The sequence below is a fragment of the Chenopodium quinoa genome, unplaced genomic scaffold (assembly GCF_001683475.1).
Source record: "Chenopodium quinoa cultivar QQ74 unplaced genomic scaffold, ASM168347v1, whole genome shotgun sequence".
NCBI classification, from domain to species: domain Eukaryota; kingdom Viridiplantae; phylum Streptophyta; class Magnoliopsida; order Caryophyllales; family Amaranthaceae; genus Chenopodium; species Chenopodium quinoa.
This window is the reverse complement of record NW_018742720.1, coordinates 2,537,387-2,562,029: the sequence shown is the minus strand read 5'-3', so window position 1 is coordinate 2,562,029 and position 24,643 is coordinate 2,537,387. Positions and strand designations below refer to the sequence as shown.

At 39.7% G+C, this 24,643-nt stretch overlaps 2 protein-coding genes across 2 annotated transcripts; both read right to left on the bottom strand.

Annotated features, from left to right (window-relative positions):
* Window positions 1-12,552: 12,552 nt before the first annotated feature.
* LOC110723174 (protein NRT1/ PTR FAMILY 6.2-like) lies at window positions 12,553-15,515 on the bottom strand. The gene is made up of 5 exons (XM_021902499.1): window positions 15,341-15,515; window positions 14,820-15,037; window positions 14,177-14,724; window positions 13,574-13,914; window positions 12,553-13,334 (listed from the first exon to the last, which is right to left on the bottom strand). The coding sequence occupies exons 1-5, from the start codon at window positions 15,432-15,434 to the stop codon at window positions 12,808-12,810; spliced, it is 1,728 nt and encodes a 575-aa protein (XP_021758191.1). The 5' UTR covers window positions 15,435-15,515; the 3' UTR covers window positions 12,553-12,807.
* A 5,112-nt stretch (window positions 15,516-20,627) lies between these two features.
* On the bottom strand, window positions 20,628-23,299 carry LOC110723173 (putative pentatricopeptide repeat-containing protein At5g59200, chloroplastic). Its single transcript, XM_021902498.1, has one exon. The coding sequence runs from the start codon at window positions 22,615-22,617 to the stop codon at window positions 21,175-21,177; it is 1,443 nt and encodes a 480-aa protein (XP_021758190.1). The 5' UTR covers window positions 22,618-23,299; the 3' UTR covers window positions 20,628-21,174.
* Window positions 23,300-24,643: the final 1,344 nt, after the last annotated feature.

The following is a 24,643-nucleotide window of genomic DNA, read 5'->3' as shown; positions in this document are numbered from 1 at the left end:
AGTTTTTATGGTGCAATAAAAGAAAAATGGAGGAAATAAAAAAATTTAATCATTCCTTAGCTTGTCTTGCATCATTTTCCACTTGATAGTTTTGTTTAGTTATACCATTCCAAAAAAATAGGATGCCTTAAAGGACAGTACAATTCCTAAGAATCAAGGGAAGGATAGAGAAATTCCCAAACCCGAGATCAGTTTGGAGACTAGGGAATTAGGGATGCATTGGACTTTAGGCATTTCTAAAGATGGCTTTGTGGACTTAAATTAGCCCATTAAGAGGGCTAAAATGGGGTCCATTTTGGTACCCAAACAATGTATATTAAGTCATTGCTAGACAATACATAGTCAGAATCATATGCGAGTGTAAAAAAAATGGTCGAGGTAGTAGTAGTATAGATTATAGACAAAGCACAACATGATACATCCAGCCTAATCCGACAAAATTCGGCCTAACTAGAATATTGATCTGATTAAGATTTTGACTTGCATGCGGACAATGATTTAATGTGGCTCACATTCGAACTATACTCGACCCAATCAAACCCGACCATACTTGACCGGTGACCCGAACTGACACTTCTTCAATCTAGTAGATTATTCTACTAGATAAATCAATGAATTATTGCTTCTAATTGATTAGATACTTTTGATGATGTAATTATGTAAATGTCAATGCAAATTCAAAGATAGTGCTCCACTAAAATATATAAATTGTATCATTGGACCTCATGCTTTTGTTTCTCCAATAAATTGTATTGCAAGTGTGCACACAGTCTTAGGAAAATTATATGTACTATTATGGTTTGAGAAAGTTTTCGTAATACCCCTAATATTTTAGTATTATATCTATATATTTTACAAAGAAAACTCTGGCTTAATTTTTACTTTCTCTCAAATTTACAAGTTTTTTTTATTTTTTTTTTATTTTATTTTTATTTTTTTTATTTTAGGGACGAAGCTTGTTTTAAACAAGGTAGATTGTAATACCTGAATATTTTATGATTAATATTATATAGATTCATATAACAAAATAAGTAATTTGTAATTATTATTAACTTTCCTAGTCTACATAGTTTGACTTTTATACTTTGGAAAATATAAAACCTTTATATATATCTTATAGGACTCTTGTTGTTTACCAAACTATAAATACTCCAATTCCCTAATTAATTTCAGCTTTGCCTCCACTCCAATTGATCTTTTGTAGCTAAACCAATTTCCCCAAATTTCTTCCTGTGAGTTTATTGTACTTTTGCACCAATTCCTTTACAATGCAAATCAACAATTGGATTTTATACAATCCAAGTCAACCCATCATTATAATCAAATCATGCGAGTAGAACATGATTTCAAGAACATTAGAGCTGCTCGAACATGACCTCAACTTTAAAACACTTATGCAATCCAAAACTCAAAGAACATACTAGACCGTTCTCTAGTCATGCCTAATTCTATCATTAGTTAGATGCATCTGAGCTACGATATGGTTCTCTCTGGATTTGACCCAAATTTTAAGCCCTTTATTTTTGATAGAGTATATGTTCATGTTCTTGAAGCTTTCAGACATATGTAGCATGATTGATAATGAACCTCATTTCTCTAGATTTTTCTACTAGCTTAAATCATGCAAGCTACTAAAATGATCTAGAGAATTCTTGACAATGGAAGTAATTCAAAATATGATTCGCGAATTTTCTAGATCATGAATACAAGCATGATGAAGGAATTTGTAGAATCTTTTGGCCATTTCCTCCATGCTTTATCTACAACTATAAATATAGGTAATGGATATTCAATCATATACATACACATGCATAAGCATTTTTAGATATAGTGAGAGTCTGCCTTTATCTTTCTTGTAACTATTTTATCAAACTCTACATCTTTAATTTGTTTCTGGGTAGTCCACGTTCCACAATATATTACGAAATTCCAAATCGCTTGTAAATCACTTAACAACACTTCGATGGTAGTTTCGTTGGCAAAAATCTATTGGAAGTGGTTTAATACAAGCTGTTATTTGGGCACAATAGATTGGAGCTGGCATATTCACTTCACCTTAAAAAAAATGTTCAATAAAAATAATTTCAATTAAGTAAAATAAGTTTATAAATAAAATAATTTCATTTCAGTAAAAATCAATAACTTTAAAGAAGAAATATATAGCCCTAAGGGGGGCTGAGACCCGATACACTCTCATAGAGAAGGTGGAGTATGCTTTAGTGATGGCAAGTAGGAAGTTGAAGCCATACTTTCAAGCACACCTGATCAAAGTTCTCACCAGCCAACCAATCAAGAAAGTGTTAGAGAGCAAAAATCATTCATCCCGAATAACGGATTGGTCGAATCAATTAGCTGATTTTGGAATTGAGTTCGAACCCCGCAAGGCCATCAAGGCCCAAGCCTTAGCCGACTTCATAACTGAATGCGCTCATAGGCCTACTCCAACAGACACCTCCGCCCCTTGGGCTCTTTATGTGGATGGGTCATCTAATAAGGCCGGGAGTGGAGCTAGGCTAGTCATCTTCTCCCCGGAGGGAGATAAGTTTGAATATGCAGTCAAGTTTGCCTTCCCTGCATCAAATAATGAAGCCGAGTATGAGGCTCTTATCTTGGGGCTGAACTTATGCAAATTCATGAAGATAAAATCCATTCAAGTATGCTCAGACTCACAACTCATAGTGGGGCAAATGACGAAAGAATTTGAAGTAAAGGAAGAGAACATGAAAGCCTATTTTGAAAAGGCTGAAGGCTTGACAAGATCATTTGACAAATTTGAGATCAGGCACATCCCCCGCTCAGAGAACCAGCAAGCTGATGCTCTTGCCCGATTAGCAAGCTCAGCTGAGGGGATAGCCCCCCGAAACATCATGTGGGAAGTGCTAGAAAAGCCAAGTACCCAAAAGCCTACTATCATGGACATTGATAGAGGGGAAACTTGGATGGACCAAATTATTCAATGCTTAAAGGGGGAGCTACCCGAAGACACCCCCGACTTCAAAGTGATCAAAAAGCGGAGTGAGTGGTTCTTACTTCATGATGGGATCCTCTACAAAAAATCCTTTACTCACCCGTCGCTGAAGGGCATAACCCCGGAGGACGGAAATTATGTACTTAGAGAAATTCATGAGGGGGCATGCGGTAGCCATTAGGGTGGAAGGACTATAGCTGGAAAAGCGCTAAGGGCCGGATTCTATTGGCCAACCCTGAGGGATGATGCTGCCAGAATTGTCAAGAAGTGTGAAAAATGCCAAAGGTTCGCTGACATGCCTCATGTTCCGGCCAATGCACTCACAAGTATTCAATCAGTCCTACCCTTTGATCGTTGGGGCATGGACATCTTAGGGCCATTCCCCGTAGCCTCGGGGCAAAGAAAATTTCTGATAGTAGCGGTGGATTACTTCACCAAATGGGTGAAAGCTGAGCCGGTGGCAACTATAATTGATAAACAAGTCCAGAAGTTCATCTGGAGGAATATCATCACCCGCTTCGGGGTACCCCGCATCTTAATCTCGGACAATGGTCAGCAATTCAACAGTGGGCCAACCATAGAGTATTGTGGGCGTTTTGGAATCAAGACAAGGTTTTCAGCTGTGTGCCGACCCCAGACAAATGGCCAAGAAGAGGCGGCAAACAAAACAATATTGAAAGGGTTGAAGACAATGCTGGAAGGCACGAAGGGGTCTTGGGTGGATGACTTGCCCGGGATCTTATGGTACATTCGTACCACAATAAAAAAAGCTACGGGGCAAACTCCTTTTGCCTTAGTATATGGGAGTGATGCAGTACTCCCCGTGGAAGTTGGGATCCCATCCCCCAGGGTTACCTTCTATGACCCCGAGCGGAATGATCAGCTGAAGCCCTTGACCTTGGACTTACTCCCAGAGATGAGGGGAGATGCTTTGCTTTGCTCTATAGCATACAAGCAAAGGACAACTCGTTATTTCAACAAAAAAAGTCAAGGCAAGGCCCCTGGTTGAAGGTGATTGGGTGCTCCGAAAGTGTGAAGTTGCGGGCAGGCCCTCGACATTGGGCAAGCTAAGCCCCAATTGGGAAGGCCCCTATAATAAGATTACAGAGGTAGTCCACCCGGGACCTATTGCTTACAAACCCCTAATGGCAAGGTCCTCCCTCGGCCATGGAATGCAGACAACCTTCGGAGGTTTTATGTTTAATGCATCTTCATCACAATGATGCCCCAGGGGCAATAAGAGCTGATGCTAGGAGATCAACTTCAATATAGCGCATCATTGTAATGACTTTCATATTTTTTTTAATATAATGAAAAACCCTCGGTTGGGATGTTTGCCCCATTTATTTTGCATTTGTTATTTACTTAGTTTATTTTTGAAACTTTTATATCGCTCATTAGCATAGCCAACGTTCATTTAATAGCACCACATGTCGGGCATAAGGCATTTTGGTTTGCTAACACTAAAGTTTGTTCCAATGTTTGGGGCAAGATGCTAGCCTATACTCAAGCATTTGAGATAGTGTCCTGGCCGAAAGATCACTCATAACTTGGGGCTCGTTTAGCCCCCATCCTAATTTAAAAGGTTGGAAAAGCATAACTCTTATAACTTGGGGCTTATGTTAGCCCCAAAATTGTTTTCACTTTGTTATAACAAACAGGGATAGCTTAGATCACTCATAACTTGGGGCTCGTTTAGCCTCCGCATGTTCACCCAAATCACGTCCTTACAAAAATAACATAAGGCTCGTTTAGCCCTCGTTTATGCCTAGGTTACTTGAAAAGCCTAGGGGCTTCTTTTTGGCCCCTAGGGGTGAGTGACCAAGCAAAAAAACAAGTATTAAACAAAGCAAGCTGGAGTAAGAGCACATGAAATCTACTTCAAATAAGAAAAACAAAGGCAAAGTCTAAAGGTGCAAATATACAAACCGAGTTAGAAATTCGAAAACAAAAATATCACAAGTCTCACAAAAGAAAATACATCCTAGGAGAAACCAGTCAAAGTAAGGCAAGGGGCTACTCCTCGGTCATGCCCTCCTCGGCAAGCACCTTCCTCTGCTCCTCCTCATCGGCCTCGCGAACAAGATCCTTAATCTTGCCTTGTACCTTGGGGTACGAATCCTGGAGACCGAAAGAGGTAAAGGCAACCTGCATATGAGTCAGGGCATCCTCAATCCTCGCCTCAAAGTCCATGTATCCAATCTCGGACTGGAAATCAGCACAAGCCAGAGACTTCTTCCATTCAGCAATTACCTCCTCCTGACTTTGCTCCACTTTCCTCTGAGCCTCGGCAAGGTCACTCTTCATCTGGGCCAGGTCGTCCTTCCTCTCCTTCAGCTCTTTGGCGATCAACTCCTTCCCTTCCTTAGCCTCCTTGAGTTGAGTCTCAAGGGCCTTGATACGGGATGTCCCGGCCTCCCGGGCATCAGCAAGCTCCTTCTTGGCCGTTTTCACCGACTTCCGAGCCGAGTTAAGCTCCTCCTTGAGGCCATGGATTTCGGTCCTAGCCTTTGAAAGCTCAGCTCGGAGACCCTCAACATCTTGCATGGCCCCCCTCCGGTGCTTCTCGGCGAGCACACTCAAAGTCATACCGGCCTACATTTTCAAAAAGACAAGAAGATGATGGTTAGATGCAACCAAAATAAATATAGAGAAATTTGAGGTTGTATAGCAAAGTATAACTTCAAGACGCCAGCAAAGGCCGAGGAGATGGCCTTGTTGGGATCCTTCTCCACCACCTCGATATCCTTAGCCGAAGGGAATCGGACCATGGCTTGCCTTACGGTCTTCTTCCGACCCCTCTTCGTGATGCCGAGGAGAGAATCAGGAAAGTAAGGGGTCATATCCTCGTAACTTTCCCCCCCTTCCTCCTCGCTCTCCTCCTCCCGAGGCTGCTTTCCTCGATCCCCAAAGCCCTCAGCCTCCAAAAGCTCGATGTGAGTGGAGCCGGTCGGGGAGACAAGCTGAGACCCCAGATCATCTATCTCCATGTTAGAGGTGGCTTGGGAGGATCCTTCTTCCCTCTCAGCCGTTTTCCTCCTCAGCTTTGAATTATTCGGGTTCTGAAAGAACAAATCACAAGTGAAGTCAGTAAAAAAGCAACATTTCATAAAACCAACTTCAAAGAAGGGGGCATACCTGGGGAGGGGGAGGAATGCTCATATTCCCCTTCCTCATGGAGGACTTGACCTTGGCAGCTCGAAAGTTCACCTCCGACATCTTCTTCTGAAATCTCTTTGTCAACTGCTTGAAGGAAACACCTGAAATCATCATTTGCACAAATATGTTAGTGAACAACAAGGCCCAGGATAAAGCATAGAAGTGGAAAAAACATAAGTAAACAAGAATAAATCCTACCACTATCATAGGTGTGGCTCAAGCCCACCACACTCAAAAATCGCTCTTTCTGAAAGTGTTTATCCTTCAAAATCCACATGGTTGGAAGCTTCACTTTGGACCCTCTTTCCTTATAGGATTGCAACCAAACAGCCGTCACGGCCTCATCAACCTCCATGGCAGGAACATTGTAGTTCAAGCCAACCCTAGGCACTCCGCTATGATCTCGGGGAACCCTCCAACCCCCAGCATGGTAAATGAAGAGAAAGGTATGGTGAAAGCCCTTTTGACTCGTGGGTTTAGTGTTTATTGTGAGATAGAACTCCCTATCATGAAAAGCATACCACCCATGGCTATCCACATTACCCGGGACCTCCTGAAGCCTATGTGTGTTCCTAAAGGCGGTTATGGTGCAAGGCTCCAAGTAAACTAAAAGTGGCTATGTACGCGTTGATCGTCAACCAGGAGTTAGGAACAAGCTGAGTTATACTAAGGTTATACTCGATCAACAACTCCTCAACAAAAGGGTGTAGCGGAAATCTCAACCCGTTGTCCAAGCATTGCCTATATACAGCTATACACCCTGGGGGAGGGTTATCTACAGTGCTATCACCCCCAGGAGGGGAAATGAGAAAAGGCTCCCTAATGTGGTACTTAATCTGCAAATGTCTAGTACCCTCAGACAAAGACCTAAGCCAAGTAGTGGAGGGATAACACATAGAGGGGCTAACTCTCCTAACAGGGGGTTTAAAAGCCACCGGCGCCCTAAGAGAAGCAGAAGTATCATCCTCACTTGACATTGTCACCACTCCGTCAATAAGCAATATGTTCAAAGAATCTCTAGAAGTCGGTTCACATGCAAGAGAAACTTCCCAAGGGGAAGGAGGCAAAAAATAATCAAAGCCTAAATCATGCTCGGGGGGTGGGGATGGCACACATGGTTAAGGCACACCCAAAGGAACAGAAGAATCAATACTACTACCAATTACATTTGTTACAAGCACTCCCCCGCCCAGATTTCCTTATACAAATCATAAGATGAAGGGCCGGGGAGAGGGTCAAGGTAATCTTTAGTCGCTTGGTCGTTCATGATACATGCATAGCTCAACTCAAGACTACCCCGAGGAATTCTCAATGTACATAAAAAAATACAACAAGCGTACCTCTAAGCCTAACATCATCACAAGCGCAGCCGAGGAACAAGCAAGCATACAAGGAAAAAGTAGCAAATAAATTACTAAGCATGGAGATATGATACTTAAAGAATAAAAACTAAGTATAGAAGACTCACCAAGTACTCAAAGAGGCCGAAAGAATTATCTTGAAGCTAATCAATCACCCCGGGGAGAAATACTCCTGCAATGTCAACAAAGATTCCAAGTGTTAGAAAAATCTCAAGGAAAAAGCCTATCTGAGAAACGAATTCGAGTAAGGGGTCAAGATGAAAAAATGAGCAAGTGCCCTCGGCTATGCCTCACACCCCCTCGGCTAGAGGTATGCCCTTTCAGCTCACCCTTCGAGCACTCAAGACCACCCCTTCGGCGCGCCATGCACCCCCTCGGCCGCACCAGCTCAGAGCACTCTCCCTTCATGCTAACCTCACAAAAAACCCGAGAAACCTCTCTTACCTCACTCATATTTAAAAAAAAAAAACCCCGAGTTAAACCCCTCAAAAATTCCCAAATTGAAATTCTACTAAGGGCCGAAACTTGGGTATGTTACCCCCATCTTCACTCTTTCCTCAGCCTACTCTCGACTCTCTCGCATCTCACACCTCTCGGCACACCCGCGACCCCCTCGGCTCTCTCGCATCTCACACCTCTCGGCACACCCGCGCCCCCCTCGGCATTCTCTATCTCTCCTACTCTCTCAGCATAGAGCGCCTCTCTCAAATATCACTCTTCCCTCGCCCTCCGCACAGCTACCCTCAAGGCAACCCTTCTCTCCTCCCTCGACATTCGGCTCGCACAACCCCCCCCCCCCTCGGGCAGCGCGGAGACCCCCTCGGCCTACACACCAACCCCCTCGGCTTGGCACCCCCTCAGCCAAGCCGAGCTTAGCTCTCACTCACACCTTCTCCTATCCCCTCAACCGCATCACCCTCCGCATCAAAGCTGAGAGCTGGGCATGAGACCCCCTCGGAAATCACCTACTCCCTCGGCACATCACAATCAACCTCCCAAAAAAACTGATCCCTCTCCTCGGCCTACCTCAGAAACGTTCATCTCGAAAATAAATAAATAATAAAAATAAAAATAAAAGTTGTGCCAGATACAAAATCCGATTCAAGCATATCCCTAGCAGAAATTCGTTTCCAAGTTCAAACACCCTCAGGGTTCGATTCCTAGGACTTTATTTCTGTAGCTTGATTTACAACCAAGCCCACCAAAATTCAAAATTCATAAAAATTTCAAACACAAACCCGAAAATCAATCACATCACACTCAAAAATGCCAAGCATACCCTAGCCGAAAATTAAACTCAAAATTCGAAAATTATTAAAATCCCAGATTCAATTCGTATTACCCTTAAAAATTCAGAAAAATCCTCAAGCGTTTATGATTAATTTCGGCTGGGCATAGCCATTCTACCTCGGGATTCAGTCAATTCATAGTTCAAATATGTACACCCCTAGGTGAAATCAACATTTCAGAAATTGCAAGTACATAAACGCCCAAACAAATCTACAAATTTGAATCAAAAGTGAAGAATTTTCACATACCTCTTGAAAATCTTGATGAACTTGGATGAACTTGTTGATATGAAATTGGGTGATGTGACTTGAACACTCAAAAGAACTTGGGAGAAAATTGGGAGAATTTTTTGAGAATTTCTCTAAGGCAAATGAGAAGAGTGAGAAGCAAATGAAAGTACAGTGGGAATTCATATGTTCAAGCTAAGGAGATGGCAACTCCTCAAATCCCTGGTTCAAATGGGCCTAAATAATGCTTGAGCCCAGAAAGTCACCATTGAAGGATTAAGCTTAATTACCAGCTTAATTAGCAAGGATTCATCATCAGATTATCTCTATAATTCCCAAGCTTAGTTAAAATCAGAGCAAAGATATGCCTTCAGCAAATACATGAGGCTCGGCCTGAAGAAAATATTCTGAAAATGGAAATTTCATCAGTTATCCCTAAGCCATTATCAGGCTTAATTCTCAAAACTGCTCAATCATCTGAATTAAAGTACCTTCTATGCATTGCTTGGGGCTGGTTTTCACCCTTCCAAGTCGCTTGGGGCTCTTTTTAGCCCTCAGATACCCTCAGGGCTCATTTTAGCCCTCAAGTACACCTCAGGATTTACTTCAACATATGTGACAACTTCTTTCATCTCTATTCCGCATGATATCCGAACTTCATGCGATCTCGTTCCCACATCACGCGTGGGGCTAAATGTTTGGGCCTAGTCCATTGTCCTAAGCCCAGTGACCTGGAATTACGAAAATACCCCTCCATGATCCAGCCCATTATTAGTCAGAGCAAAGTACGGATTTACCCCTAATCTGTCCAATTAAGTACAACTTCTGCCACCTGAAAGTACATCTATAATAGCTCTCCAATCATTGATATGATGGTAACTTTTTTCTAATTCTCTAACCTTCTCTCTCTACTTTCTCTCTCTAAAGTACTCTTTATCTCTCTACATTCTCTCACTAGAAAGTACGTACGCTGACTTAAGCATCGGAGGGGCTTTCCCGGGTCACACCCCCGGGGCAGTTAACCTTCTTTCTCTTTTGCAGGCCTAGCTCTCGGACAGCAAGGCATAGCTGAGGGAAATTCGGACATTCATTGGACATAGTTCTAGGACATCTTGATTACCCTTACTACCCTAAGATTCCCAGGAGCATTCTGTTTCCGGAAACATAAGGCCCGTTCATTTCATCTTATTTTTGCTGAAGTTAAATTATTTTTATTAAACTGAAATTAATTTTACTAAACTAAAATTATTTTTACTGATTTTCTATTATATTTCTTTTTTAAGTTTACAAATTTTTACTGAATTGAAATTATTTTTGCTCAATTATTTATACTAAATATTATTTATTTATTTTTTTTAAGGTGAAGTGAACAGGCACTACTAGAAAACATGTTAATTGCGACGGAAAATTTTCGTCGGAAACACCTTGTTTTCCGTCGGAAAACCCATTTCCGAAGGAATTCCGTCGTAACCGGTTGTCGGAAAAGTTGTTGTCGGAAAAACACCCTTTTACGACGGAATTTCCGTCATAAATGGGTTTTCCGACGGAATTTCCGACGGATTTCAGTCCGCCGAGAGTTTTTTCAAGCCCGGAAAAGTCCCTCGGAAAATTTCGACGGAATTGAATTCCGTCGTAAATTCTCGACGGAATTTCCGTCGGAAAATGCTTTAAAAAAAACAAAAAAAAGGGCCACCGCCACGCTGTACCACCGCAAGCCGTCCCACACCACCTCACACAACCAACCAACCACACCAGAACCTTACCCACCAGCCACCTACACCAAATCCACCACCCCACTACCCACCTACAACCTAGCCCTAGCAGACCACCACCGCCACGGCGCCACTACCCCCCACATCAGCTACATCCAGCTCTGGCTCCCTAACCCTAACCACACCACCACCGCCACTAACACCACCAGTCCACCACTGACCCCCAAACTAACCTAAGCCCAGATCTAAACTATCCCACCCAAACCACACCACCAATCACCGCAACCCGAACCACACCACCATTCACCCTAACTCTAAACCCAGCCACCATCAATAACTGTAACCCAAACCACACCACCACTCAGGCCGCCACTCTCCCCACCCATATCCCAAACCCACAGCCACCACAACCATCTCCAGCCACCACACGCATGCACATAAGCCACACCCACCACCACCATCGAAATCCAAAAAATAATAATAAAAAAAAAACAGAAACAAAATCGAAAATTTAAAATATAAAACATACCTTAAATTGAAATATGCTTTGAATTTCACCATGGAAAGGTTTAACAAGGCCAAATTCGGCCATTTAAAGTCTAGATCTAGGCTTTAAATGGACGAATTTGGCCTCAAAACCTTTAATTTGCTTTATTCATCATGAGAAGAAAGAGAAAGGGCGACTCCCTTGACCAATTTTGGTGTGATTGTGGCGGTGTTGTTGGTGATTGTGGTGGTGTTGTTGGTGATTGTGGTGGTGTTGTTGGTTTTTGTCGAAAAGGGGGAAAGAAGAGGAAAGAGAGAGATGAAGAAAGTGAACATACGTAGCAAGAAGAAGAGAAGGAGCAGAAATAAAGAGAGAGAAGGAGAAGGAGAAGAGAAGGAGAACAACGGCTGAGAGAAGGAGAAGAGGAGAGAGAAGGGAGAAGGGAGAATGAAGAATGAAGAAAAAGGAGGCTGAGGCAGCATTTTAGGGTTTTTAAAAAATGGTTTTTTTAAATATATTCCGACGAAAAATCCGTCGTAAATTTCCGACGGACTTTAAATCCGTCGGAAATGGAAAATTACGACGGAAAATTCCGTCGGAAAACACATATATTCCGACGGATTTAATTTCCGTCGGAAATTTCCGACGGATTTCCGACGGAATTGTTAAATCCGTCGGAAAATTCCGACGAAACTAAAATCCGTCGGAAAATTCATTTTTTCCGACGGAATTTAGTGTCCGTCGGAACCATTCCGTCGCTATTTGACTGTTTTCTAGTAGTGAGGGCTTAAATAACTACTTGATACTATTTTTAGCATTAGTGTTATTTTTACTCCCTCCGTTTCATTATAGTCACAACACTAGGCGTTGCACATGACATAATACATAACTTTAGGAAAATCATACTACCTCCGTTTTTTTATTAGTTAACACGTTTTGACTTTAGCACTATTCACACACTCCCCTTTGACCAAGTTTTGTGATTTATACGTAATGAAAAATATAGTCATGTGGGGTCTTGTTAGATTCGTCGTCACGGTATATATTTTTAAAATATCAGCTTTTTATAATTTTTACCTATCGGTAACTAAAGATATTAACATCTTGATTTGTGCATTGACAAACGTGACTAAAGAAACATGCCAACTAAAAAGAAACGGAGGAAGTATTATGTTTTGGGAAAGTTTTACTCCGCATGATTATAGTTGTCTAATTAACAAATGTTTAACTTATTCCTGAAATTTAGGGAGTATACTTGTCTAGTTTATAGTATATACTTCGTACATGTTATCACTCCAAATTTGTATGTGATTTGAAGTATAAGTTAGGAGGTAGCACTTTTGCAAAGTTAATGAAGCGACTAAACTTGTTATATTTACAGGTGAGAGAGTTCATATTTTACTCAATTGGTTCCATGGAAACTAAAGCTTAATCTTAGTACACATTCTTTTTCCAAGTACATTTCATACAAAAACTTATTTTATTAACTCTAGTACAAAAGGGAAGAAGGGAGAGAAATGAAAGAACAGTCAATCTCACTCCAAAAAAGCTATGTACATTTACAAGGACAAAAAACAACATAGATTTTCTCATGTTGTAGTCTTTAGCACTCTTCTTCTGGTGAACTTTTCCCTGAAGTTAACTGCAGAATTGGCTTAGGCAACCGAGCCTTATACCACTTAGCCGAAAGAAGGTACAATCCGAAATTTATCAAGCTTAAAAATGACAGGAGCCCGTAGAAGCAGTCAAGTCTTCCCTTGTTAATGTTGTCTCCTATCCATCCTTCACCTGAACCAAAGCTTGAGGTAACTTTCTGCACGACAATAACCAAAAAGCTGCTTACGAAGAAACCTAGTGAGATTGTAACAAAGAAAAGGCCCGTGCTCAGTCCTTTCATCCCTTTTGGGGACTCGGTTATGAAAAAATCCAACTGGCCGGTGTATGTGAAAGCTTCTCCAGCACCCATTAACAAGAACTGTGGGATCAGAAGGAAAACACTGACTGGAAGAACTGATGTTTCAGAGGTAGATTTAGCCACTGATCGGCGCTTCATTTCAGATATTGCAGCAACAGCCATTCCTACAGCAGAGAGGAGTAGACCCAGAGATATTCTTTGCAGGTTGGTGAGACCTGTTCAGAAGTAGAAATGTATAAAAGGTTAAGTAACAATCAACTTGGACATGTTTTAATTTCGGATGTCCTAAGATTAACATCTTTCATAGGTTTGAATTGTGTCGGAACATAAGTACAAATGAGTCCATGTCATGCTACTAGTAACTCATTACCCAATGTTCAAGTTAGTTTAAGAAATAGTGTGATACACAAATAAATCATTATTGAGTTAAAAGGTTCTTAAAGAGATTGCTTACCAGCTTTTCCTTTCCATTTCTTCCACAGAGGTATGACTACGCGATCATAAACTCCCAGTGTGATCAACACAGCTAAAACAAAGAATACAGTTAGCGAGGCAGCAGGTATTTGAAAACCGCCAATGGATCTCTCCATAGTGGATGCTTGTTCGACTGAGAAGGTGAGTATCTGTGCATATGTAGTCCAAAATAAGATTGTTGTTGCCCAAATAGGCAGTAGTCGGATCACTGCCTTCACCTCCTCCACTCTTGTAATCGAACATAGTTTCCAGGGATTGCAGTCCAAGACACCATTTTTCACATGATCTCCTTCAGAGATGACTGCAGCTTTATCCAAGAAACTACAGAAAAATGCAAGTAAATTAAACAGTGGGACCATGATTAAATTGGCATATTAAGACCATTGTACCTTACAACAAAGCATCAACTTTTAATAATTCTTTCTTTTAAGCTAATATTTTATGATTGTCCTTCACAAACATGGAATTGAAATGTGATATATGAACAATACATGAAAAGTAAAGTTGTTTTTCCTTTTCGAGAAAAATAAAAGGATCAGAGACACTTATACTGAAATGAGTTGGGTAATGCAAAGCTCCTAACCTGAATTGAGTGGTGTGATGAATTCTTGATGCATCAGGAAAATTTTCAAACAGCATGTCTGTATTATAAGGAAGTTTCATTCTCCTTTTCGAGGTGGCAGCTACAATTACTTGCAGAATATGAGAAATGGGGCTTCCATGACTTTTTTGGTATCTGTATCTTTTGGTTCCCATGAATAATGCAAAGATGGCAATAAACATTGATGCTGAGCAAATTCCGTAGGCCAAGGCTCGACTAACTTCCTCTTGAACATAGACAAGCACTGTAACCGCCACTAAAGTTCCTGTGCTAATAAAGAAGAAGAATCTGTTGAAGAAATAGGCCAAGTTAGCCTTTTCCTTCTCATCACTCTCATCAAACTGGTCAGCTCCAAAACCTGAAGCACTTGACTTCAAGCCACCTGTCCCGAGTGCAATGAGGTAAAGCGAGAGATACAGAACTCCCATTTGGAAGTTACTAGCAGGCTCGCACTTGTCTGAATTGGCGGTGTCACAAGGTGGTGGATGCAAGTTTGGCAGTCTAGTTGACAGAGCTAACAGGCCAGTTCCCTGGTCAATCAGTGTTAATTAGTATTCTGACATGCAACCAGGGATGAATAAACAACCAGACAAATTTGTAACAAGAAAAAAATCAATCAGCTTACAATGGTCTGAATAACAGCAGAGATAGCAATGGTTCTGAATCTGCCAAGGAAGGAATCTGCAAGAAATCCTCCCAGAAAACACAAGAGAAATGACGTTCTCATAAAATCAGTGACAATATTGGCTGAAGCTGAAGTAGTCATGTGCATGGTTCCAGCCAAGTAAGTGACAAGGTTCACTGCTATACCCATCGTCGAAAGCCTCTCACATAATTCAATTCCTGTGGACAGACAAAAAAGAAGACCGATATGTAACTATGTAAGGTGAGACAAATGTGGATGCTAGATAAATTAGGGACTTAGGGTGTTGCAAGTGCACCCCTTTCATTCTCTACAAGGTTAGTTTGTAACTCGCGTATTTTCACTTAAGACTTGGACATTTAAGAGTTAAAACTTGAATCCAAACCTCATTATAGATATATGACAAAAACACGGGTATCTCTAGGCTCCATTTATCTGAACTATTACAAGGACAATATAGAGCAGAGTTCAGAAACAAGCATAAGTTCCAAGGCATCACTTACCTAAAATAAATCCTGCAGGTATCCAACCACCAGTTTTAGACTTGTCAGCAGGCAATCCGTTATAGTCAAAAGCTTGTGCATGGACGGAACTCATCTTCTTTCCCGGCTTGCAATGTTTAAAATAATTTGATGATCAAAGCCTAACACAAAAACAATTCAATCATGTGAACAACCAGGAAAATGGAGGAAATATAAAAGTATCGACCATGAGTACCAATGTTAGTAAATTTAGTAGAATATGATAAGAGAATAAGTTAGATATTTGAGCAAGAGAATTTTGGTTATTACCTTCTTCTAGCTCAACTTTACTTAGAATTATACAATCAAAGGATAGGGTGTCTCCTTTTATAAGCGAGGATACTAGTAGCGACAATGACTACATTTTGTGCTGAAAACAGCTGTTTCAGCAAAAAGTGCTTGCATAATGAAACTGAAGATATTAAGTAGATTGCTATTCCTGACCAGTGCTTCAGCTAAAATTAGAATGAGACTGAAACTATTGGATCAAAGATACGACAAAGTTGCAATCTTTAAGTAGTGCATATTAAAAGTTGTATTATAGATTAACAATTTAACATTAACATTAACTCAGTGATCAATGCTATTGCTACCCCACTGGTATATGGCTCTTAGCTCAAGCATTAAGATATCTTCCCTCCAACAAAAAGATATCTTAACAAGTAATGAGATTATTACTGCATTAAGAAATTGAACAAATTTTTGCAGCTATGAAGCTGAGCGTTATCCACTGAAATAGTGAATCATGTCTGAGGAGGAACTGTTGTCCATGAAAATTGACTGCAACATTACAATTATTTATGTTAAAAGCCTTAAAACCAAATAACTTACCCTCTTTATATGAAATTATCAAAAGAAAATGTGAATTTATTTTGTGAAAAATTTGGACCTATGCTCAATATAACTCCAGAGCCTTTAGCTGCTTAAGGAAATGTTATGGAAACTAAGACAAATCAGAGTAGTACTATGTAAGAAAGACTAAAATTTCTGAGACAATGCCCAAACAGGTAATATCATACTAAGCATCACGGTTCATTGTCAACAAAGCCATCACTGTAAGAATATGTTTCTTCATCATGATTACTGATTAGCTTGAGGCATGTAAAGGACTAGATTGCAAAAAATACAGTAGACAAAATGAATGTGACTGTCTGTCCGGTGAGTGGTCTACCTTCAGGCACAAGCTATAGTTGGATAGCTCACAATGTCACAAGCATGTAGCCACAAGATAATTCCAAACATACTCACAGCACTTCATGGTGCAAACCTTGAGTGACGGAGACAAGAAAGGCGTGTCCAGGAGTACCATAGTAGAAAATGAATAGGGTTGCAGGGTCATGTCAGAGTAAATTCAGAATCTTCGAGGAGCATAGCATGAATGCTAAATATCATAATTGAATTGTCTGTGTCAAGAATCTTAATCCGATTCTATGATCTGATAATGCAGACCTGTACTGTTAAGCGGTCAAGCCTAAGCCAATCCAAAGAAAGATTAATCTTTACATTCTTATATACCTTCAATCCAATTGGCTATACACGCCCAAAAACCAAAAAAAAAAAAAAATTCCAATTGGTATTCTCGGGTTAAAAATTCAAACTTTATCAGTATGTTTATCTATACAGATATGTAACGCAAAAAATATTATAGTTCAAAAAGATCACACACAGGCACACTTCATAGATGTTAGAATCAATAGGTAGGCAAAGTACTAAAGTATGCATAAAAAATTTAGGCAATGCAAATGGACAAGTGGCAATTATTTATTTAATCTACACTGCACTTTTTGTAAACATGGAGGAGGCATTTAGCCAATCAGTACAGTGTGTGACTTGATTATAATTTCCATCAGCTCAGTGGAGTAATTTTTCATGGAAGGCTTCAGCCAAATCAGTACATGCAAGTGGTTTGTATGTGGCTAAAACAAATAAGCCTATAGGCTGTAGCACCTTAATGATTGTACTCATAAATTAATCGGTTAATTAAAGATACTGATTAAACTGATACAGAAAAAACACTAAAGCTATCAATCATGCAAATCTTCTGCTCCAAAATAGAAAAATTCAGCATATAACATAAACCAATCAATTGGAGAAAAGGTAGATTAAAATAACTTGAGATCACCAGTAAGATCGAAGAAACTCAAAAGCTACATCGTGTGCATGATGTTAAAAGCACAAAAAGTGCACTTAAACAAAGAGTTTTGAACAGTGAACAATCAACATACATAATCTTTTATGTTTCTTGATTACTAGGCATAATCTGCACAGAATGTAAACCTAACTATGAAGATTTTGTACTACTACATCAGATGGCTACTCTTCTGCAAAGGACATGTAAATATCTTGTAGCAATATTAGTTAAGTAAAATATCAGTATCAGTTTGATTGTGCAGCAGCAGTGAAAATATCGGTTTCCTCAGTTTGCTACTATGTTAGATAACCTATCTTTAAGTGCTATTTTTAGTGGACAGCAGGAAATAGCACAAGAAGGTTTAATAGTTCCTTAGTTTAATGCTAGTTTTTTTTTTTGGCGAGGACTAAACAAAGACGAAAGGAGTGCAAGGCTTCGTTTCTGGCTTCGACAACCAAGTAGTGCTAAGCTTCTATCCTTAGTGTAATCCTAGTTATGTCGCTGCCAAGTAGTGCCAACTATGTTTAGCACCTTACCATATCATAGTATTTAACAAATCTCATGTACTGAGATATGCTGCTTTTAGTAGGATTCTTTGGAACAAATATCTACCAAAAATCACCTAGTTTGGTGAGCAAACTAATATAGAAAGATGAATATTAAGATATTCTATATCCAGAGCTTTGTTTCCAGTGTTCCACCTTCCTTCCCCACACCACAAAATAAAATACTATAGTACTCCGTACTTACTTTCTTTATCCCAATTTATTAATGTCACATTGATAAGGGTATCATGTTACATTAATATAACTTGATTTATCAGAAGATATAACTGTTAAATAGTGATAGTCAAGAGTAACAAGGTTTTATGAAGAAAAATACGAAGTACATGTTTAGAGATGAAGTTCCATTGCCATGGTAATGAGCATGGGCTTTCCTTACAAATTCATTGTCAATTCCATAAGTAATAATCACCTGCCAAACGGGCTTTAAGAGTTCAAGTCATTCATATAGAATTATGAAAATGTTAAATATGGGTTGGGCCGCACCCGTCACGGGAGAGTGCAAGTCCACCACTTTTACAAGATCAAGGAGGTTCCACCTCAAAACCATATGGCAATGAGGGGAGTAGCCCCTTAGCCTTATATAGTGGTGGTAACTCTTGAATTCTTTCAATGTGGGATTTCATTACCACTACACTCCTCTTTTAGTGTTTAGGGGCCGTTTGGTTCGTACAGGGTAATCGGAATGGAATGAACAAAGGGAAAGACAAGGAATGGAATGAAATTGCCTAAAATTGTGTATGTTGTTTGTTTTACAACAAAGAGAATGAGCCCCACCACCACACAGCCACCTACACTTTCACTCTCCACCGTTTCCAGCCACCAAACCCCTCGCCGCTGCTCCCTCACCGTACGCCTCCCTTTGCCGGCCGTCCCCGCCCTCGCAAATCCTCCCTCAGCCCCGTAAAACTTACCTCAGCCACGAATGAACCCTAGAAACCATTCTCCCTCACCATAAAAACCGTCGACAACCCTTCCCCCACGGGTTTCGAGGGTGGTGGGAGAGGCGGCTGACGATTTTAAGGGGAGGGAGAAGAGTTTTTAGGGTTTTGCGGTGGTTATGGGACGTTTTATGGGGGAGGGGCAGATTTGCCGGGAGAGGGGAAGGGCAGCGACGGGAAGGGGCGGGGCGGGGCTTTGGGAGGGCTAGGCGGCGGTTTAACGGCGATAGGGAGGGCTGGGTGGGTGGTGGTGGTTATTTTTGTGGGGGTTGTGGTTGTTTTTGCGGGGGTTGTGGTTGTTTTTGCGGGGGAGGGGAGGGCGGCGAGGATCGGGGTAGGGTCGGCGGTGGTCAGGTATGTAGGTGGGCTGGTTTCCGGTGGTGTTGGTAGGTGTAAAGGTGGTGATGTGGTGGTATTGGGGTGGCTAGGGAATGGAATGGAAATACCTAGGGGGGGTGGGGAATGGACTTAGAAGGAATTTGGGGAATGGAGGGGGTAAAGGGAATGAAAGAAAGTGCTAAACAAACATCAACAAGGGGAATTAGGCAAGTTGATTCCCATTCCCTTTCCCGAATACCCCCAACCAAACGGCCCCTTAGTGTTTTAGTGTGGGACAAGAGAATGCTCACATGTGGGTTGTTCATGGGCTCAACAGAAAAGCTACCTTCACAGTATTTGCATCTAATCCATATGATTGATGAACTAAAAAAAGATTAACAGCATTCTTTATGACATGGAGAAAAGTGAACACTATGCTTGCAAACTTTCCACAGGCAAACCAGTACTTATTCTTTGTGCCGCTGAATAGTATAGAGATCCAACTCTAGTCTGGCTAAAGGGCTCTGGTTTCGGCAGAGTTACCATTCTTACCAACAAACAGAACACAAATAAAGCACTTACTTAAAATATAAGATGAATTTAGGAGCAAATAATCCTACTGTAGAAACTTACACAAAGTGTGACACTTGCAGAGTTGCAGCTTTGCAAGTGTTCCATCAGTAAGCTATAACAAGATAGTAATCGTCATAACTTCCAGGATATTTTGCTGAGTTGTTTCGATTTCCATAATGGTATGACCCTAAACCATTAAAAAAAAAATAGAGTAACTAAGGATATCCTGCCTGCAAATTCTCTAAAACTCTTCTCAGCTAACTATCTAAGCATAGTTTCTATCACTGTTTGGCAGAATAATCTTGGCTATAGATAGCTTATGCACACAAAGGTTATGTATACATAGGTGTTTTGTCAAATAATTGAAAATACAAGTTAGGCTAATCAAGAAGATGAGAAATAATAGCTCAGAAGACAAATTGAAAAAAAAAGGTCCATTATAATTCCTTGACTTCGGATCCATACTTAAACCAAATGCACTCAAGTATGTTTATTCTTACATTTTTTATAAGATTTCATTGATATTGTAAACTTATAGAAGATTACACTTATAGAAGATTACTTTACACTAAAGCAGTATGCAAACTTTTCCATCTCGTCTCCCTTGCTACATTGTAAAACTCTTACACTTGCACACTTACACCACATACTAGACAATTGGAGACTTTGATCATAAACGCAAATATTAAAATATATATATATATATATATATATAATATATTTAAAAAAAAAATTCTTGACCCATCAATCATGATGTTTGACACCGAGTCGAAGGAGCAGAGCTCCTACAATTTATGAACAGTATAATTGCAATTTGCAAAATGGGCATAAAATTTCCACTTGTTGAAGTAGAGTTTATATCATTGAAATCTGACCTTCATTTTGGCTTCTGAAAAGGAATTTAGATTGCAATGGTGTGCCAGGAATGTCTACATAATCTAACATTCAATAGACACAAATCCTGTTAATTCACAAGCTACTTTACAGACCGAATCCCAATAAAATCATCATGCCTGTATGATGTGAAGTAGCTCTTATAAATAGCTTGTCATCAGAAGATTCTGCTTTTTGGAATGATGAAAGAAGCCCCTGTTTACAAATAATCGGAGTAAAAGCATTATTAACCAGCTTTTCACTAAACCAGGCATGTCCCAAACTGCGATCCTCGCCATATCATATGAAAGCTTTGCAACAAGTTCAAACTGCATACAGCTTTTCATCATTCTCTACGTTTTTCTTACATCTTATGCATATCCACATTCATTCATTGCGCAATTTATAGATATCTAGTTAAACCATTGTGCATCCAGGAGTCTTATTTATCCCCTTCCGGTCCATCAATTCTCTGATGGTGTATTTGTTCTCCCAAATAGACAGTTTTGCATAGATATTGGAAAGAATAACGTAATCTGCCTCATGCATCAGATCATTCCCAATCAACCTCTCTGTGAGAACTTCATTAAGCTTTACCTCACCTTGACCATTATAAGAGTTGATCAAGGTTCGCAATATTATTGAGTTAGGTTCGATGGGCATACTTTCAACAAACTTCAGTGCCTCTTTAACAAGACCAGCCCTACACAACAAGTCCACTATACATCCATAATGTTTCATTTTAGGTGTTAGACCATAGTTCATCATTGACTTAAAATAATATCGACCTTGATCAACTAAACCCGAATGACTACAAGCATTCAACACGCTGACAAATGCTGTATCATCAGGATTGACTCCATCTTTTATCATTTCCTCAAAAAAGGAAACAGCTTCCATTCCATGTCCATGCATTCCCAACCCCGAAAGCACAGAAGTCCAAGATACAATGTCCTTTTCCTTCATGTCTCTAAAAATACTCATCGCCTTCTCAACATCACCACACTTCATAAACATATTGATCAACGAATTAAAAAGCTCGACACTTTTACGAATTTGTTTGCTCTCTATAATAGACGCAGCCCAATTCCCAAGCTCAAGATCACTCAAATCACCACAAGCCGATACAACAATTACCATTGTAAACTCATCGGGGCAAACCTTAGCAACCTGCATTTGTCTAAACAACTCAACAGCATCAACCGACAACCCGGACCTCATATAAACACCAATCACAGCACTCCAACTCACAGAATTTCTCTCAGGCATTTCATCAAACACCTTCCGTGCACCCTCAATTCCTCCCTCACAACACCCATACATATGAACCATCGTATTCCCCACATGTAAATCTCCATCAAACCCTAATTTCAACACCGACCCATGAACCTGTTTCCCCAATTTCAAATCCCCTACTCCACCACAAGCCTTAAGAACAAAAGGGTATGTAAAATTATTGGGCAAAACCCCATTTTTTACCATAAAACAGTAAACATTCAGCGCACAATGCTTCAAATCAGATGTTTTTGCAAAACCCCTGATCACAGTATTATAGAGAAAGGTATCGTAACAGCGAGTATCAGCTTCAGGGGAGAAAAGAAAGGAAGAAGCGTAATCAATGGAGTCGAGATCAGAAGATTTAGAGGTGAACTTTGTGAGGATTAAAGGGTTGCAATGGAGGCCAAGCTTAAGAATTTGAGCTTGAATTTGGAGGAGATGAATGAGAGAATTGCAAGATTGGAGGAGAGAAAAAGAGTTGAGTTGGGAAGCTCGAAGTGGTGGTTGTTGGCGTTTGGAGAAGAGAGATTGAATGGTGATGGCATGGAAGAGCCTCCTCATTTGGGTGGCGTAGACTCGCATTTACCGTTATTTTTGGGAGGGAAATTGAAGTTTTGGACTTTTGGAGCCATCAATGTTATGTACTATAATTTTGAATAATTTTTTTAAAAAAAATTTAAAATATTTTAATAACTTAACTTATCATTAATTTCCGTTTCCTTCCATCTTCTTCAACCTCCTTGCTTCCGTTCTCGTCATCAAACACTATCCCTATAATAAGATACGGTATAAATTACTGTAAGTGCATAGGTTAACCACAAATAGTAGGTGTTTGCCTTTCTCCATTGCTTTAGTCGATTTCTATTGAAGAATTCAAACTCCAGTATCGAGGAGAAATATAATGCTCGGTTAACGTCTTCCAAGCCACTTAAGTAGGAGGCTTTTGTATTTCTAGTAGATAGTGTAAAAAAACTATAATACCCCTTTTGTTTATGAGAAACTCGGAATTTCTCCTTTGTAATATTGAAAGACAATATTGACTAGAAAATCGAAAAAAAAAGAAAATTTGTAAATTACCACCCAAAAATAGAACCATTTTCGAAATAACCACCCATTAAAAAATTTATTTTAAATTATCACCCCTTAAATTAATTAATTACGCAGATACCACCTTTTTTGAATTTCCGATTGAATTCAGATGTGTGGGGCCCTCCTAATGGCTAATAACGACTAGTTCTTGCTTCCCAAATGAATTCCCTCTCGATTTTTCCCTATATAACATATCTCCTACCCTAATTTGCGATTTATACTGCAAATTCTCCCCAAATTTCACAAAATTCACCCCAAACATATGAGCTTGTTGTAATTGCAGAAGCGTCTCAAGAAACTTCATAGGCGAATTCGCATCAGGTAAAGACTTTAATTCTTTAAACTTAGGGTTCTTGTAGTACTTAAATTGGGGAAAACTGGTTGATTGTTGATTAGGGTTTATTTTCTTCGCAAATTAGGGTTCTTATTGTATTTTAATTGGGGGAAATTGGGTGTTTAGTTAATTAGGTTTCATGTTCTTCGCCCAATTTTGGTTTTCTATCATTGAATTGTTGCTATATCAGGGAAAATTGTGTTTGCAAATTGTTTTCGCCCAAGCTTCAAGCAAAACCCCAATAAGACAGGAGTAACTTCTTTTGTGAACTAAATCTAAATTAGGGTTTTAATCTGCAATTTAGGATCCTAATTTGAAGAGTGGGTGAGAATTTATGGAGATAGGTGGATTTGCTGAGAGAATTGAGAGAGGAGTAGTCTTCAATAGCTTACATTAGTGAAATCGACAAAAAAGAAAAAAAAAATAGGAGGGAGGTCACGACTGTGGGCCCCACACATCTGAATTCAATCGGAAATTCAAAAAAGGTGGTAATCTGCGTAATTAATTAATTTAAGGGGTGTTAATTTATAATAAATTTTTTAATGGGTGGTTATTTCGAAAATGGTTCTATTTTTGGGTGGTAATTTACAAAGTTTCCAAAAAAAAAACGAACGGAAAAAAAGTTAGGAAATCATGTTGGGTGTGGCCCAAATTTTAGGCCCTTTATTTTGATTACAAATTCTTAAATGGACCTGGTTCACACTAATTTATTGTGGATCACTAACATTAGAGAAACTATGGTTAATTTATTAATAAAAAAAGTCACTATAATAAAATGAAGGTCACTATGTTGAATATAAAAGTCATTTTGGTAATACATAGGCTATAAGAGGTTAATTTTTTTAATGAAATATTTTATAAAGTCAATATAAATAATAAAGGTCACTATGTTAAAATTAGGGTCATAACCTCGCACTTGAAGTTTACAATAGTATTAAACATTATACAACTTTTAATAAAGGTTACTATGTTAAAAATAAGGGTCGATATGTTCAATATAATGTCAGTTGCGTGTGTATAAACTTCGGGTCCACAATAATATTATTGTGGACCAGGTCCACGCAAGTATTTCTGTCAGAGTATTTATTCATGTTCTAGAATTTTTCGGATATATATAGCATGGTTGATAATGTTTCTCATTTCTCTAGATTTTTCTACTAGCTTGAATCATGCAAGCCACAATCT